We start from the raw sequence: 16878 nt of genomic DNA on the forward strand, positions 1-16878 counted from the left end.
CGGACAGTGTTTTTCACCTGGAAGCTCCAACTCCCAAGTTTCCTCAAGGTCAACTTCGATTGGTCTATCTTAAACGAAGGTACGAGGAGTGGTGCGAGTTTTATTATTCGGAACTCATCTGCTAGAGTCGTGGCTGCAGAGGGTAGTCAACTTTTCGACATATCGGTTTCGGGTGCAGAGCTGATGGCCGCTTGGGCGGGCCTTCGTCACACCCAGTGTGTTTTTCGTGCTAGTTTCATCGTCTTGGAGGAGGACTCGGCCACGATTATCAGCTGGATCCGAGGAGGTCTAAGGGGCAACAGTTGCATCCACTCTTTGCTTTGAGATATCTGGGCAATGGTGAGGGTTGGAGGGACTTTCCAAGCCAAGCATATCTTTCGTGAAGCTAATAGGGCCGTAGACTGGGTGGCTGCTTATATAGCCAGTCTCTCGGATAGTACCTTATGGGCTGGAGATGGGGAGTTGCCCTTGACACTCCGAAGTATTTTGTTTTTTGATTTTATTGAATGTATCCGTACTCTGTGGTATGATCCATCCGCCCTAGCCAAAAAAAAAAAAAAAAAAAAAAAAAGAAGAAGAAGCAGTACAAGGTGACGGGAAAAACGCTTCCATGCATGGGCGCATGGCAATCTCTTCTTGGCGTGGACCCAAACTTCTTCATCCCTGGTTAATGGACCCCACTTGGAAATTGATATTGGGTTCAAGACAACCCTCAAAAGAAGACATTGGGCTCATGATCTATAAGTCCTTTGTTGCTATTTGATCCGCTTGCATGGCAACAATGCTATGGTTGAGTCACTTCTTACTAAATATATTTATATTTAGAATAAATTACAACCCCTTCTCCTTTTAAGATTAAGATAAAATTACATTTACATTCAATAGTTTAAAAAATCTACTTTTACTTCCTTGAAGTTTATTTTTATTCAACGTTTTAACTCATAACTTAACATAATATGGATCTAATAGTTAACCTTAAATGGGATCCAAATACCATATCAGATTTTTTTTAAAAAAAATAACTAAAATAATCTTAAGTAACATAATAACCACCCAGCGACATAAAAGAAATATGTGCATCCTTCTTTTATCCGAGAGCAATTTCAACTTTTCATACAAGGTAAACGGTTTTACTAACATCATTAATTTAATTAGATGTATAGACTATTAGGTTTAAGCATAATAAACATAAATGTTAAGAAGATTTTTGTAATTTACTCTTATATATAAAAATGCAAGGCCTTGAAGAGGTAGTTTTGATGTTTCTTTTGGTCCGAGGGGCAACCATATTTGAGTCTCAAAGAGAGGCATGGAGATGGATGTGTTTGTTGGTGAATGGTGGAAACAAAAGTTCTCTAGATTTGATTAGTCCACACTCAACAACAGCCCCCACCCAAAACAATTCCTAGTCTCCCTTGGACTCTTCAGGATTCATTGGACAGTGCCAATTTTTTTTTTAAATCCACCCTGTTAACAACCTTTGGCACCATGCATCATTTATATGACACCTTTTTCTTTAATCAATACCAAAATGATTTGTTGATATTATATTGCATGCATAGCTTAAAACATACTAAGATCCCAACTAAAGCAATAGAAATAGCCATTATCTTATTGGTGGAGTGACCCTTGCATTAGAAGGACCACTTTGGAGTTGGTTGACATGCATGGATACAATTCTAAACTATGACTACTATTAGCCATTTAAAGATTCTGGTGCAGGTGTTAGTTAGGTTGCTTTCATATCCATTGGCTTTTGGTACGCAGGATAAGACCTCCTCAGATTTGTTCCAAAACAGATGATGCTGCAATAAGAATATCCAGCCAAAAATGATTACTTTGTATTCTTTAACCTAAAGCAGGGGGTGGGGTGCAACCTTAAGCCTGGCTGCCCTTATATGACTTATATATTTATACATTTATATTCGATCCAAGAACTGCCGAAACTATATCGGATGCCGTACCAGTCGATGCTCGGTTCGATTTGGTACCGGGCTCGTATCAAGAGAAAACTAACTAGAGCTGGAGAAAACGAAGAGAAATAGAGACCGGGCGGGGGAGGGAGGGAGAAGGAGCTCCGTCGCCCCCTGCGACCCTCCCTCCCCCGCTTGCTCTCTCACTTCGTTTTCTTCAGCTTCAATAGTGAACTAGTTTGGAAGCTGAAATCGTACTGATAGGCTACCGATATGATTCGGAACCGGTGAAATCGTTCGATTCCACATTTCTTGATTTGACCCATCGTGAACCCGCTATATTAGATGGTCAAAATGATGAATGGAATGGAGACTTTGTTGATTATTTATTAGCAAAAAAGCAATTGTTCATGGAATTAACTATCATCAAGGGGGTTACTCATGGAGAAGAGTATTGCGACAATTTGCCGGCTGGTCCTACGTGGCATTCGAGGATTGGGCCACCAGGAAAATATGCAGAAGTTTGCAAGTTAGAACATAAAGGTCCCTTGAAGGCTTCATTTGATGTCAAAAATAGATTATATGAATTTTACGATGTAAGTATTATGATATAAATATTATAGCAGTGATATCATTTATCTTAAACAAATTCGCATGTACAGTATAAGTATTGCTCCCTATCTTTGACCTAGGTTAAAAGAAAATCAACTTATCCCACAGAAAAGAGAAGCAACTGAATCTAATCCTCATGCAACTACAATTTTTAAAAGATTTAATGAAACAACTTGGCTAAGACTTTATAATTATAAATCTCACTCGTGAATGCCACCCCGCCATGCACATGTGAAAATATATGCTTCTATTAGCTATCATATAGATGATTTTTCGTTGGTTTAATTATATCTATGATTTATATCTTTATCTGGTACTCTAGTAAATTAGAAGTGAAATTTGACAAAAAATTTTAGTAATATTTTTGAATTCGATAATTTTAACACGTAATCCTGTGATATCAATCCTAGCGCTAAAAAAAATTCTTGATAGTCAGCATGCCATATGACAAGAAAGGATTGGTGCAGCTCATGGATAGCATGATTTATGTTGTATTATGCTATTTTAACAATAAATAATTTCAAATCATATAGATTGGGAGAACAATCGCTATTATAACCAAAGAAGAAATTCATCAAAAATATAATTGTTATTCGCTAGCAAATTTTCTAAGCAACGAGGCTTATATGTTAACAGTATAGAAAAAATAAGAACCGGAGAAATTATGCCATGTGTCAAAGCTATTACATGCTTATGCCAAATTTTAAAGGAACCATCTAAAATATTGATTTGTTGATAGAAGAAGGCAAAAAATTACAATAATATACAATATTTTATAATAATATAATACCAATAATATAAATATAACATTATAACATAATATTAATATTTTGTATCATGATATTTTATATGATAATATTAATATTAAGGAATTAACCTAAGCAATATAAAATTAAAAAAATACATCTTTTTGTATATTAAGAATATCTAGAGGGAAATAATATATTTTATATGCTATATGAGATTTTTTTTTTTTTTGGCTAGACCGGATGATTTATATAACACGTATATGGATGCACCCAGTAAAATCGAAAAACAAAATATCGCGGAGCTCCTGAGGCAGCTTCCCATCCTCCGCCCACAAGATGTTATTGGAATAGTTAGCCACGTATATAGCCACCCAATCCACACGCTCGTTGGTTTATCTAACCACATGCTTTGCCTGAATAATCTTTTTTCTTCATCTAGGTTTTTGAGTATGGACTGTGGAGTGGGGGCTAACCAAACCTCTCCAAAAACCTAATTGACTTTGGTCAGAATAAGCCGAACCTTATATGGGATTATTATTATTTTTTTCTTCTGAAAAAACGGGAACGAGAAGCGAGCGATTGCGATCGCGAGCTGAACCCCCTTTTTTTTCTCTTAATTATAAAAAAGGATTCCTCCTCTGTCCTCTGATCTCTAATCCTACGATGTTGGCGGCATTGCGATCGCGAGTAATCTCGGGCTCCCTCTTTCCTCCGTGCCCTCTCCATCGCCCATGGAGGCAGCTAGGGTTTCTCCTCCGCCCAGCGTCCACCTCCTCCTCCTCGGCCAACGGGAAACTAGGGATCCTCGATCTTGAGGAGGTCGAGAAGGTGCTGAGCGACGTCAAGGCCGATGATGTCCGGGTCATCCCTGTCCGGAACCAGTGCGACTGGACGGACTACATGGTCATCGCCACCGGCCGCTCCAACTGGCACGTCAGGAACATCGCGCAGGCCTTAATCCACAAGGCAGGTTCGATTCCATCTTCCCAATTAGATTAATTTCCCTCTCAGTTGGGCAAAATGTCAAATTTCTGATGGTAGGGTAGGGTATCCTGGGTTATGATCTTTCTTATTTATGACGGCTTCAGTTTCTTGAGAGCAAAGTGGACGAATAAGCTCTGCGGGTGTTTGAAATTATGGGTCCTGAGTGAGATGAACCAAAAGAGATATATATATATATATATATATATATATATATATATATATATATATATATATATATATATATATATATATATATATATATATATTAAAGATGAAATTTATATCTAGGTATCTATCCTCTTGTTAACTATGCGGCAGCGAAATAGGGCCTTAAACTGAAATTATTATCTAAAGTTTTCTACCTTTTGCTCCTACATTTTTTTTTCATAGTCCAAGCTTCAAATTCACCGTGTTGTGGAAGGTTCATGGATCAAGGCTTCTAGTTCCGCTTATGCTGATAAATTTTTGTAGCGAAAATTTTTATCCCAATAAATCCCAGGACATTTGAGTGATGATGTTGCTGCTCAAATTAATAATGAGTGTGACTGGATATGATATTGGTTGCTGACAATATGTAACATTCTTAGCTAGCTAACGTTCAACAAATGTTGCTTCAAAATATGTTGATCATTAGGTTATTTTTCTGTAATAAGTACACCGATATTCAATATATTCGTATCTCGTCTTTTGATATTTTATAGGAACTTCTTCATATAAGGCTCATTATGTTCTAAAGCCTTGTACCTTATGGCAAGGATTATACTTGTACCTGAGAAGGTTTTATTGCCAGACTGTATCAGCTAGTACAGGGTGTGTCATTATCAGTAGGGAACCAATACCCTGAACACCTCTCTGGCATTGGATATTTTAAAAGAGAGTTCTTTATGGTGACCTTGTAGATTGCTATAACTTCAAGTAGCTGCTTGGGCTTATTGGTCACTGGTATTGATAATTTTTCTATTCCGCACTGCGGTTATTTCCAGCTGAGCAGACAGTTATACACAATGACCAAAATTTCTTAGGTGCTTATATATTTTTGCTTCTTAATAGTTTACTGATTTGTCATGTATCTTGTAGCTACAATTTGTCCTCAGTCTTTGTCATTATCACAAAAGTTTTTTCTCATGCTATGTCTTTTGATTTGTTAATTTATGTTGAACAGGTAAAACAAAAGCAAAAGGGAGCTGAGCGAATGCTGCTTCCAAGTGTAGAAGGCCATGGAGGAGGAAAATGGATTGTCATTGATTCTGGTGAGTTCCTCATTTCTAGAACCACATTTGGGGCCGATATCCTTTAATCATTCAACATTTTCTGCAGCTGATCAAGCCTAAAAATAGTCTACCTTTCTACTATAGAGCTTTTAATTCTGTTTTTCTTTTCCAGTAAACGATTACCAAAATGTTTTTTTTTGGTTTACATAAGGACTTCTGCTTAGTATAAAATTAATACTTTAGTCACCTGTTCTTAACTGACTAGGTTCTTTGGTTCATACTGTTTTCATTGCTCAGGTACTGTGATAGTTCATGCACTTGATGAGAAGGCAAGAGCATACTATAATTTGGAAAGCCTTTGGACAACAGAGATTTCTCCCAAGGGACCCAGCCAGGTTGGCTTAGAAATCTATGCTTGTATTCAGAATACCCAAGCACAATGGATAATTTTGATTTGAAAGACTAATGCTGAGCTCATTGATTTTCTTCCTTTGTTTAGTTTCCCATATCTAAAATGAAATTATTAAATTACCGACTGAAGTACATGGTCCAAGCATATTAGCATTTTCACTTAGAAAAGAAAAAGGTGTTGACTTTGATGTTCATGCTGTTAGAAAATTGGTGAATGTCCCTAGTGTTTATCTGCTAGAGAGGAGAAGGCATTTTCATCTTCCACGGTACATCAAAATCAAACGATGCTAGTTTAAAACATTATAATGCAACATGACAAAAGGGGTTTCAGTCAACCACATTATTGGACAGATGGCTTGGCAGACGCCATTGGATTGCATGAATGGGAGTTCGTTCATGCCTAAGGAGTTGGCAGACTTGAGTACAGGCCAAAGAGACTCAGGAGAAAAGCATCAACTATATGTGCTTGGGGAACTGACACATTGCAAGTCTCATAGTGGACTTTATGCTAGGGTGCAAGTCCAAGAAGTCCTGTTGAGACTAAGAAAACAGTGCATATCACTTGATTAATCAAAAAAAGTCGAGTTATGAGAGCTTGCTAAAAAATATTTGTTTCAACTTGCTGGCTTTAACACAAATTGTTGCACCATGCATGTGCAGATTTGTCTATGCAAGCTATCAGATGTTCTTGGTCATCTTACATCATATCACTGAGGGTGAAATCTGCAATTCAAAGTTCCATAAAGTAGACTTGAAGATTAAAACATTTAAGAAATGAATCCTGGCTGTTAGACATCCGGCAACCAGAATACACATTTTCTTCATTTTGCAATTTTATTTTTGAATTTGCTGTATGTTACTGGGTGGTGCACTTTCTTGTTTTCTGCCCTTAAAAAGAGTAAGAACTATACCAAAAGAAGTGTAATTATTAAATTTAAAACAATGTATAGAAAATGAGCAGGGCGAGAATATGTGAATTTGATTTGCAGGCTAAGGAATTTGTGTTATAATAGTTGAGAAGTGGGTGTTTGTTGGCGGTCCCACATGTTAATTGTTAATCTGCATGATATGTAACTTGCGATACCTCCACTTTGGCTGTTGCAATTCTCTTGTACTCTGTAGAGTAAGAACTAGATTAACAAGGGTTGTTGTGAGATATTATGTGCTTCCAAAAGACATACTGTTTCAACGGTGACAAATTGAAAGATATTTTCTGAACTTTTAGGTTGTGGTTTCTGGCTGTCAACAATCTTCTCCCTTGCAGTGCTTTTTGTTCCTCTTTGTGGAAGGTGATTCGGTTGGAAGAATATCTGTTGAATGAATTTACTTATACACTTAATCATCCACTTAATCATCCAATTGTTTGGTGTCCTCATTTTAGAAGAAACAAAGTGCAAAGCAACTAAGCCAAAGACATTAGTAATTTGTGTATGCTTATGTAATGATGCTACAACTTCACTTTGCATATTCTATCCTGATAGTTTGGATCTCGAAGAACTAATGGGATATCCATTTCTTCTCTGCAGGATTTGGAGAAAGCCATTGTGAAAACTCGACGTAGGAACAACTCGAAAAAACCAATGAAGAGTGTTCACTGATCTACTCTATTTCAACGAACCAGTTGTGAATTCCAAGATGCCATCATTCCAGCGTCCTGGTTAACATCTCTGATTGGAAGTGTATTTAGTCAACCTTTTGCAATTGTTGTGCTTCGTTAATGAATATTTGGCAGTTTCTTGTCCAAGTTGCATTGGAACTATATTTTGGTGTATGATGACGTATAATTATCTCGTCTCCAAGCTGAAAATAAGGATGAGTCAGTCTTGATTGGAAGGGAAAAGCCTGAAGTCAAGAAGTCCTGTGCTTCCTTGGTGGCTTTTAGATTAATGGTCATATCAACGATGCAACACCGCCTTCTTGCTGACCTACCTGAGCCCCACAGCAAGTGCAGCGGGGCCTCAAACAATCTAGTCACAAGTTAGGTTTGTTCCAACTATAGGGATTTGGCTTATACATGACTTGACCTCTTCCTCTGATATTCAGGACTCTTGGTGGGCTCAGTGGAAGGGAGCAGATTGTTTTCAGCTATTCTGTAGTTGTGCTTTTCACTTGTTGGAGTCCAACATCAAGGAAGAGGTTTCATTTTGTCACAATAAGGAGTACAACCACTATATGATGCCCTGTCGTGTTGATGACTATGATAATGATTACAGAAAGCTTCATAATAGTTGCTTTAAACAGGAGACTTTGATGTCCATATTTTCTTAAGAAAGATAGCTCGTACATGTTCTGTTGTTCTTCTAGCATATAGATGATTAGGTGATTCTGGTTAAGGGCAGAGTATGTTGGGAAGAATTCTGATTGGTTCTTTTAGCTATTGTTGAATAAGCTGTTCAGGTACCCACCAAAGAAAGGAGCTGGGCAGGTACCCAGTCAGAAAAAGAGAAAAAAAAAAGGAGGTAAAGGGTTGTGAGAAAGTCTTGTTCTTTTTGTGAGATGGGCAGTGATGGTGTGGAGTCGGAAAGTGAATAGACTGGGTTCAAAACGAGATAATGGTAGTTCAAGAGAGGTCTAAAAAAAGATGCTGCAGTAGTTGGACTTTGCCAATCTCTCTATTTGTTGTGAAATGATTGCATTGGCTATAATCATTTACTATTATCGATAGTGTGCTACTTCTGTTGATAAGATTTTAAGATAAAGAGGAGGGGGAAAAAAATCTGGACACACAAATTAATACTTGTATCTACTTCAATGGTGCAGCTTCAAGCCTTGAGCCAAGTTCAGGCATTAGCAAGCAACACTCTCATAACCACAGCTCATTATTTCATGATTGTGCAAGGTCTAGATAGGCTGCATCATGGGTTGTTGTTAACATTGGTGCAACTTCATTTTATGAAAGTTTTCTAGTCTTTCTATATTGATGCATGGTAGGCTAGGCACCTTGCCCCTAGTGGCCAACTGAAATACACAGACTAGGTCTGTTCAGCAGTGGAAACTTGGTTTCTCCTATTAGGGGATCTGATGGTGCATCGGAAGGCGATCGTGGAGCTGCGCACGAATCTACTCAAGCCTACGGTAAAAACCTATGCAGCTATCAAGCTGCCAATACAGATATTGTGCATCACATACCTAGAAACATAAGCCCCATTGAACATTGACAACAGTTTGGATCACAGTATACTGCAATCACTATTGTTTTTCCAGTGAATGAAAATTGAAACAGTTTGGATCACAGTATGTTGCAATCATTGCTGTTTTTCCAATGACAGATGGAGAGCATATAATGAGCTCCAACATCCTTGATCACACCAATGCTAGAGGGAGTTATGTTGGATACAACCAATCTGCCATTTAAGGCTGTTCTGCAATCGTAGTACATTTTGAGATCTAATTCCTTTTCATTGAAATCACAGTTCAAAGTCTGAAAAATTACCATGGTGAGTTACTATTTTACCATTCATTTTTTGGTCACCAATTAAATGATCCATGTTGGATGTGGTTAAACTGGGTAAAGGCTTAAAGGAACAAGCAATGATGGCTTCCCATTGGGTAAAGGCTTAAAGGAACAAATTTTCTATAAAACTAAAGGGAAGATCCTTGGGGAACAAAGGCTTCAAACGTCAAGGAGTTTGGGCAAAGGCATATTATTCTCTACCATACTATTCTTCGGCAGATAAGATAAGAATCTTGGAAATGAACATCAGAAAGAAGTAGGCCAACAACTCATGCATTTTTTGGCATGTTGGTTTAGCATCTGACTGCTGAAGTCGTAAAGGGGAGGCCATCTCTTTGATTCTAATATGAGCTGGTTTTGGAGAATTCTCCAACACCTTCAAGATAAGAGGAGCAATTGGCACTTTATAAGCATTGATGATGACATCAAGCTTGCAAGGGCTCAGATGCAATGTGCTCGAAGCCGGTATAACGGCACAATTTTGTCTGTCAATTAGAGCCTATTGGTGCTTAATCTCACCAAGATATTGGTCAATGGTTAAGGCAATGTATCATGTTGGAGTATGCTTGATCCAATATACAACAACATATGAAAGAAAGAAAGAAATTAAAAGGTTGTACCTAATAGGATTAGCGAGATCAACTCCCATGCCTTTTTTTGATGACAAGGATTGGTTGCTTAATACAAGAGAATAAGAGGCAATATCTTTCCACAAGTCCAAGGAAAATTCTAATTCTAGTGGTATACATGATTGCAAGGGAAGGCCTCAAAGTAGGGAAGCAGGGAAAAAAAGAGACACTATTTACATTGCTAAAATGATAGCCTATAAAATAATTTCATAAGTGTTAAAAATTGGATTTTTTACATGTAAACCTATATAAATATTTAAGATTGCATGTATTCCCTCATATATTCACTATTTACGTGCATACCTTTATAAAATATTTCTTATTATATGTCTACCCTCGATGTCATAGTTATATTAGTTTAACTAGCATTTAATTATCTTTTTTTGTATGTTTACCTTTAATAAATTTTTAAGCTTATGCATACACTCATAAATTTACTATTTAGATGTTTGCCTTATAAATTATTTCTTTTATACTTTTATCTTTATTAAGTTAAGGTTATTTAATTATTTCAATTTTAAATAGCTCATTACTTCATGGCATTAGAGAGCATATTGACCACTGGGTAGATACATTAAAGGAAGTAATAATATGTAAGAGCATATATGTAAACAATAGATATACAAGAGTATACATATAATTTCATATATTTATAAGGATATATATGTAAAAAAAATATATTTATAAATTGGGAGCATAGAAATTTCATTATGAGACACATAGATGTGCCTATTTTAGCTATTTTACATGCAGTTTAACCATGATTGCATGGCATTATCCCCAAACAGCTGCTTTCATTTAAACAAGATAGACATGCCATGAATCTAATATGGTAGTATGATACTACTATTTTGGTTGTATACTTGTATTTAACCTTCTTCTTTGTTTATACCATACATTAAATTTGGAACTAAATCAAGCTAAGCCTAACTTGAATTGTTAAATGTTGGAAACTTGGTAGTCAGATTCCACATTCAATTCCAACCATATCCAATTTGGAATGATGACTGGGTTAGGCTGCAGATGATTTGTAAAGGCAAATTAGAAGGTGTTTTGACATTTACCGGTAGAATTCAACCGAACACCACCAGTAACCTTGTGCATGTCCACATAAAACCACTCTCTAAATTCATATTTTTGTATGAACTAATGAAAATAATTTCCTTTGTTTACTTGAGGAACTCTATTATACAAATAATGCTATCAAATTTTTCCTATTATCTTTAGTTATTTTCTATTATATTGGCGAAAAATGATCAATAATATCATTGTAATAATTAAAAACAGTAAGAGTGGTATGTGAGAACTCGTGCGGGTGTGTGTTTAGTTTCACATCAGTTACTCGTTGGATAGATATTGGATACTTATATAGAATCAAGAGATCCAAATAATATCTTTCGACCAGTCTTTTTGAATGAGGTCTTAAATTGTTATAAATGATATCTGAGTGGATTCGGCCCACAATCTATGTAGATTAGGGAACATTGTAATATAAATTCATTAGAGCTGACTACGAACCGATCGTAGTACTTATAATTAAATTTAAATAAAATTAAATTTTTAGTTTAAATAAAAGAGTACGTGAAGACTAGTTCGTCATAATATGCTTCGTCTTAATATGCATGCAGCATGTCGCAAGTCTAAAATATGAAAGAAGTCTTCTCATGCATGGTGCATCTAACCATCCTAAGGTCTGCAGCCGGACGCACCCATGCACTGAATTTGGAGATGATTCTAACCAGACCTACCCTGATCTTTGGTGAACTAAAAAGTCTCCTTCGACTTTCAGTTCCAACTTTTTCCGGTCTGCATTTATGACTGGTCAAATTCCACATTCAATGCCAACCATATCTGTTTGGGTTAGGCTGTAGATTATTTGTATATATATATATATATATATATATATGTATATATATATATATATATATATATGTATATATATATATATATATGTATATATATATATATATATGTATATATATATATATATATATGTATATATATATATATATATGTATATATATATATATATATATATATGTATATATATATGTGGGGATTGATAACCTACTCTCTGTTATGGTAGGTTATCAATCTACCCATTTTTTCTAAAACAAAAAATATCCTTACTTTTTATAACTCTTAAGGGTATTTATGTCTTTTTACAATTCCACATTAATTCACCCTCTCAACCCTCCAATTAATACTCTCTCCCTCTCTCTCTTTCTCTCTCCGGTGTATATATGTGTGTGTATGTATGTATGTATGTATATATGTATACATGTACATTTATATATATATATATGCATATACGTACGTATATATACATACATATATCTATCTTTATATACATACATCTATATGTATATGTATATATATGTACATACATATACATCTATATATGTATGTATATACATACATATACATCTATATATATGTATATGAGAGAGAGAGAGAATTAATTGGGGGGTTGAGAGGGTGAGTTAATGTGAGATTGTAAAAAGACATAAAATACCCTTAAGAGTTATAAAAAGTAAGGGTATCTTTTGTTCAATGAAAAATGGGTAGATTGATAACCTACCATAACAGAGAGTAGGTTATCAATCCCCTATATATATATATATATATATATATATATATATATATATATATATATATATATATATATATATATATATATATGTATGTATGTATGTATGTATGTATGTTTATATATAAGTAAATATATATATATAAGTAAATATATATATATATATATGTGTGTGTGTATATATATGTATATATATGTATACATATATATATATATGTGTGTATATATATATGTGTATACATATATATATATATACATATACACACACACATATACATACATACATACATACATACATACATACATACATACATACATACATACATACATACATACATACATAGACACACTTAGGTATTTGGATTTAAGATTTTTCCATCATGAGCTCTCTCATGGATAGGCCATGGTGCGCCATAGGCCAATCCAACTCTATAACACCTCATTGGAGGCAGCTCCTCCAATCACCCACCGATCAACCGTGCCAACCCTATTAAGTGGGACCCGCAGCTCCCCATCAATCATCATCTTGCGAATGGCTCCCACTTTTTCAATATCCCCGAACTATCCCTCCAACTAGCTTCCAAAGTTACAACAACTAGGACTCCTACCTCCTAAATCGTTATTAACTGTTACAACTGCTATGAAGAATATTATTTACTCAAACCTAGTTGAATTAATACTATTTTAGAAATAAAATGATGACAGTGCTATAGCTATTCTACTAAATAAAAAATATCCAATAATACAAAAATTTGATTTAAATATATTATTTTATCAACGCAAATAGCTATAACCTATATTACTATAGTCATACGGTAATATATAATGGAAGTAATTCTCATTGATATTCATTGAATACTCCACTGCATCATGTGAAATATCATGCTACTAGGAATATCGAAAATCTATATTACTTGGGATAAATAAGAGTTAAAATTTAGAAATGCTTCCGCACATATATCATATGTGTTCAATATCGCACATAACCATCGAGATCTCAACTTGATAGATATATAGATAGACCTAGTTTCAAAAGTGGCACATTTTATTGAGTCAATGACTAAATTGGTTGTCTCTGTCCTACCAACTATAGCCTCAATAATTCTGTTGTCTTGTTGATGTAGACTTCATATTACTTGATAAGATCGTACCTTTATTGCAACTTTTTATTAATGGAAGAAGACCCAATGGTAGTTATCACTTGGTTAAAATATCCACTCGATGAAATGGTCAATCTCATTTTATCTCTTGGGACATGGTTTGTTAACCTAAACATAAAGAGGGCTGTCATTTACTCCAAACCAGGCAAATAGCTCTTTCATGCGAACTGGCTGCTCGGGTTGTAGAAGTTGTGTATTTTAAGTATAAATTTTCACTCCCATCTCGCGTAAGATATGCAGGTATGGATCATACATACAAGATTTATTTCAATGGCAGGTTTACGTTAGATCGTGGATCTCTACTCTTTCTTTTTTAAGCTATTGGCCTACTTGTTTTTTTTCTTTTTTGGTACATCGGTTACTTTTACTAATCTCGCATGAGCACAGTCAACTGAAGCCATAAAAATAAAACTACATAGTGATGGAGGGACAGAAGCGTGCCGAGTCCAGAGAATCCTTCCAGAATATTGGGCAGCAAATGAGGCGACCAAATCAGCAGTTCTGTTTATCTTTTGAAATACATGCATGGCCCGGAAAGCACATCACTCCCTCAGTATCAACTAAATATTGCCTAGAAGCGGTGCTTTGCCTCCCCTCGCCTCCTTCCGTATGCGCTCAATCACCACATCTGAGTCCCCTTCAAGGAGAATACACCCAACCTCTAGCACACGTCTCGTATAGGAGAGTCCCTCCCATACAGCTCTGAGCTCCGCCCCAAAAGCAGAAATCTCAAAAGTACGACATCTCTTCCGTATTAATTAACCTGGAGGCTTGGTCCCTGATCACAAACGCCACTTCAGCATTACCACCATTAGCAAGCAGATTATCATCGAAATTTATTTTGAGATGGCCAGAAGGTGGGAGCTTCCAACATACAAGAACATGTCTAGGCGCAACACAAGCAGAGAGAGGGGTGCCCACTTGTTTCAACAAGGTGGATCCTGGCTCATCTAATTTGTAATGTTGTATTTTATCTATTTTTATTTTTTATTGTTAGGTTACTATTATTAGTCTGATTCCAAACAGTTATAACGGCCGTTAGCGGAGAACATCTTATCCAGGTGGGGGCATTTTGGTCCTTCGAAGAAAATATTTAAGCCCAATAAATCTGGTTGCAGGCCACGTCGCTGTCAAACCCTCAACGTGTCCCCTCTCCCCACTCCCCAATAATAGCAACCAACAGCACTGATCCATCTCTCATTCGTCCACGTGTCTTCATTCTCGAGACTCGCCCAAACTTTCTACTATGTAAGGCAAAAGGTCCACTGGCTCGACGCGTTTTTTTCGGGAGCCCTAGCCAAAGACACTCCTCGCCTTCCCATTGGCCCGTTCCCTCTATCCCCGACGCCGGCTCCTTCCTTCCCTCCAATCCCTATCTCCTAGCCTTCACGTGGTCACCTCCTCTCCTCCCGCCACGTGTTCTTCTGCCCACTCGCTGTGCCCGGTCGCTGTCTGCCACGTGTTGACGTGGACACGCGTCGCCCTTCTCCGACTACTTATGGCACCCCTTATCGGCTCCTAGCTGTGTCCTGAGGCGAGAAAGTAGAGCTTGGGAGGCGAGTTCTGAGGTGGGAGATGGAGAGGAGGGGAGGGTGTTGCATCGCAAGTTATGGAGGAGGAGGAGGGGGGGGAGGAGGGGATTGTGGTGCTGACGTTGCGTGGAAAGTTGGCCGGATTATGCTGAGGTTCCGGCCGATCGCGCCGAAGCCGGCGGCACCTCCGCCGCCGCCGGTGGCGGCCGGGACTGCGGCGGACGGGGTGACAGCCGGGAGGGCGAGAAGGAAGGCGAGCGGCGGGGGAGGGAAGGAGGGTAGAAGGGGAAGGAGAGCGAGAAATGTAGCTGCAGGGGGGTTTAAGGTAGGGGAGAGAAAAAGAAGATCGCCGTCGTCGTCGGTGGCGTTGTCGGTGTGGTCCGGGTCGATGGTGACGCTGCCGCTGATGCCGGAGACACCGGAGAGGAAGGGGGCTACGCCGCCGGAGGACGTTCCGTCGGCGCCTTACGTGACCCCGGCGTGGCTACGAGAACGGGAAGGAGGAGCGGATGGCGGCGAGGGAGGGGAGGTGGTGGCCCCGCGGCCGGTGAGGCCGGCGGGATCGTGGGTGACGGTGGAGTGCGTGACCGACACGTGGGCCGCTGCCGCCGGTGGCGGCGGCGACGAGGTCGTCAGAGCGGCGTTGGAAGCCGAGGACGTGTGCCCGGGTTTCATCTCCGACGCGTGGGACCGGGTGATGTGGACCAACGAGGCGTACCAGAGGATGGTGGTGGGGCCGGTGGCGGAGGACGCGAGGGAGGAGGTGGCGGATCAGGAGGAGGAGGTGAGGGTGGCGCTGTTGACGAGGGGGATGGTGCCTGGCGTTACGTGCCGGGCGTTCACTTGCAGGGTGCGTGTGCGTTACGCGAGCCGTCGGCGGGGACGGGGGTCGCTGACGGCGCCGTGCGACGTCTGGCGGCTGGATGACGGTGGTTACGCCTGGAGACTCGACATCAAGGCCGCCCTCAGTCTTAGCTTGGGGAGATAGATCTAAGAAAATAACAAAGGAGGAGGACTAAAAAGAAATGGCATATAGAAAGATGGCAGGGGGGTGGTTGTAAATATTTTTTGGCCGGAGTCCTTAAGGTTTGATAGAGTCTCCGGCGAAGTGCAAAGCCGTCGACGGTGGGTGCGAGCTAGGATGGTGGAAGAGCGGAAGACGAGGACACGTAGGCATCAGGCGACAGAGGATTTGATGGGATGGAGCATGTAAGATGGTGATGAGTGCCATTCTATCAGCAGACTGAATGGTTTTATTTGCAGCATACTATTTTAAATTTTTTTTTTTAGACCTAACAGTTTTTTTGTTTCTTCTACTTTATATGGTTTTTTTACTGGTTGTGCTCATTTGGTGTGAGCAGTCGATGTAACAATTAAAAAAAAAATGATGAGAGAGAGTGTTTGTGAGCTGTCCTATCAATATTTGATGAGATGACAAGCGAAGCTAACTATATGTGCATGGTTTTGCTTTCGTTACCAGAAATAGCATAAAATGTTGTGTGTCTATTTGTGTGTCATGCACTTATTTATTTATTTATTTTTTCCTTTCTTCGGTTGGGAGCAGGTGCCATGTAAAGCAGTGTAATGCTGATTTCCTAAGGAAAGTAGAAGGTTGCGTGGAGTTCTACTTTTT

At 38.3% G+C, this 16878-nt stretch overlaps 2 protein-coding genes across 2 annotated transcripts; both read left to right on the top strand.

Moving 5' to 3' along the window:
- Window positions 1–3812: 3812 nt before the first annotated feature.
- On the top strand, window positions 3813–7720 carry LOC103714756 (protein Iojap-related, mitochondrial). The gene is made up of 4 exons (XM_039130889.1): window positions 3813–4240; window positions 5421–5508; window positions 5767–5864; window positions 7407–7720. The coding sequence occupies exons 1-4, from the start codon at window positions 3938–3940 to the stop codon at window positions 7476–7478; spliced, it is 561 nt and encodes a 186-aa protein (XP_038986817.1). The 5' UTR covers window positions 3813–3937; the 3' UTR covers window positions 7479–7720.
- A 7232-nt stretch (window positions 7721–14952) lies between these two features.
- LOC103714755 lies at window positions 14953–16876 on the top strand. Its single transcript, XM_008802139.4, has one exon. It carries the CDS (start codon window positions 15289–15291, stop codon window positions 16231–16233), a length of 945 nt encoding a protein of 314 aa, XP_008800361.1. The 5' UTR covers window positions 14953–15288; the 3' UTR covers window positions 16234–16876.
- The last annotated feature ends 2 nt before the right edge of the window (window positions 16877–16878 follow it).

This window comes from Phoenix dactylifera, chromosome 10 (genome assembly GCF_009389715.1).
Source record: "Phoenix dactylifera cultivar Barhee BC4 chromosome 10, palm_55x_up_171113_PBpolish2nd_filt_p, whole genome shotgun sequence".
In the NCBI taxonomy this organism is placed as follows: Eukaryota; Viridiplantae; Streptophyta; class Magnoliopsida; order Arecales; family Arecaceae; genus Phoenix; species Phoenix dactylifera.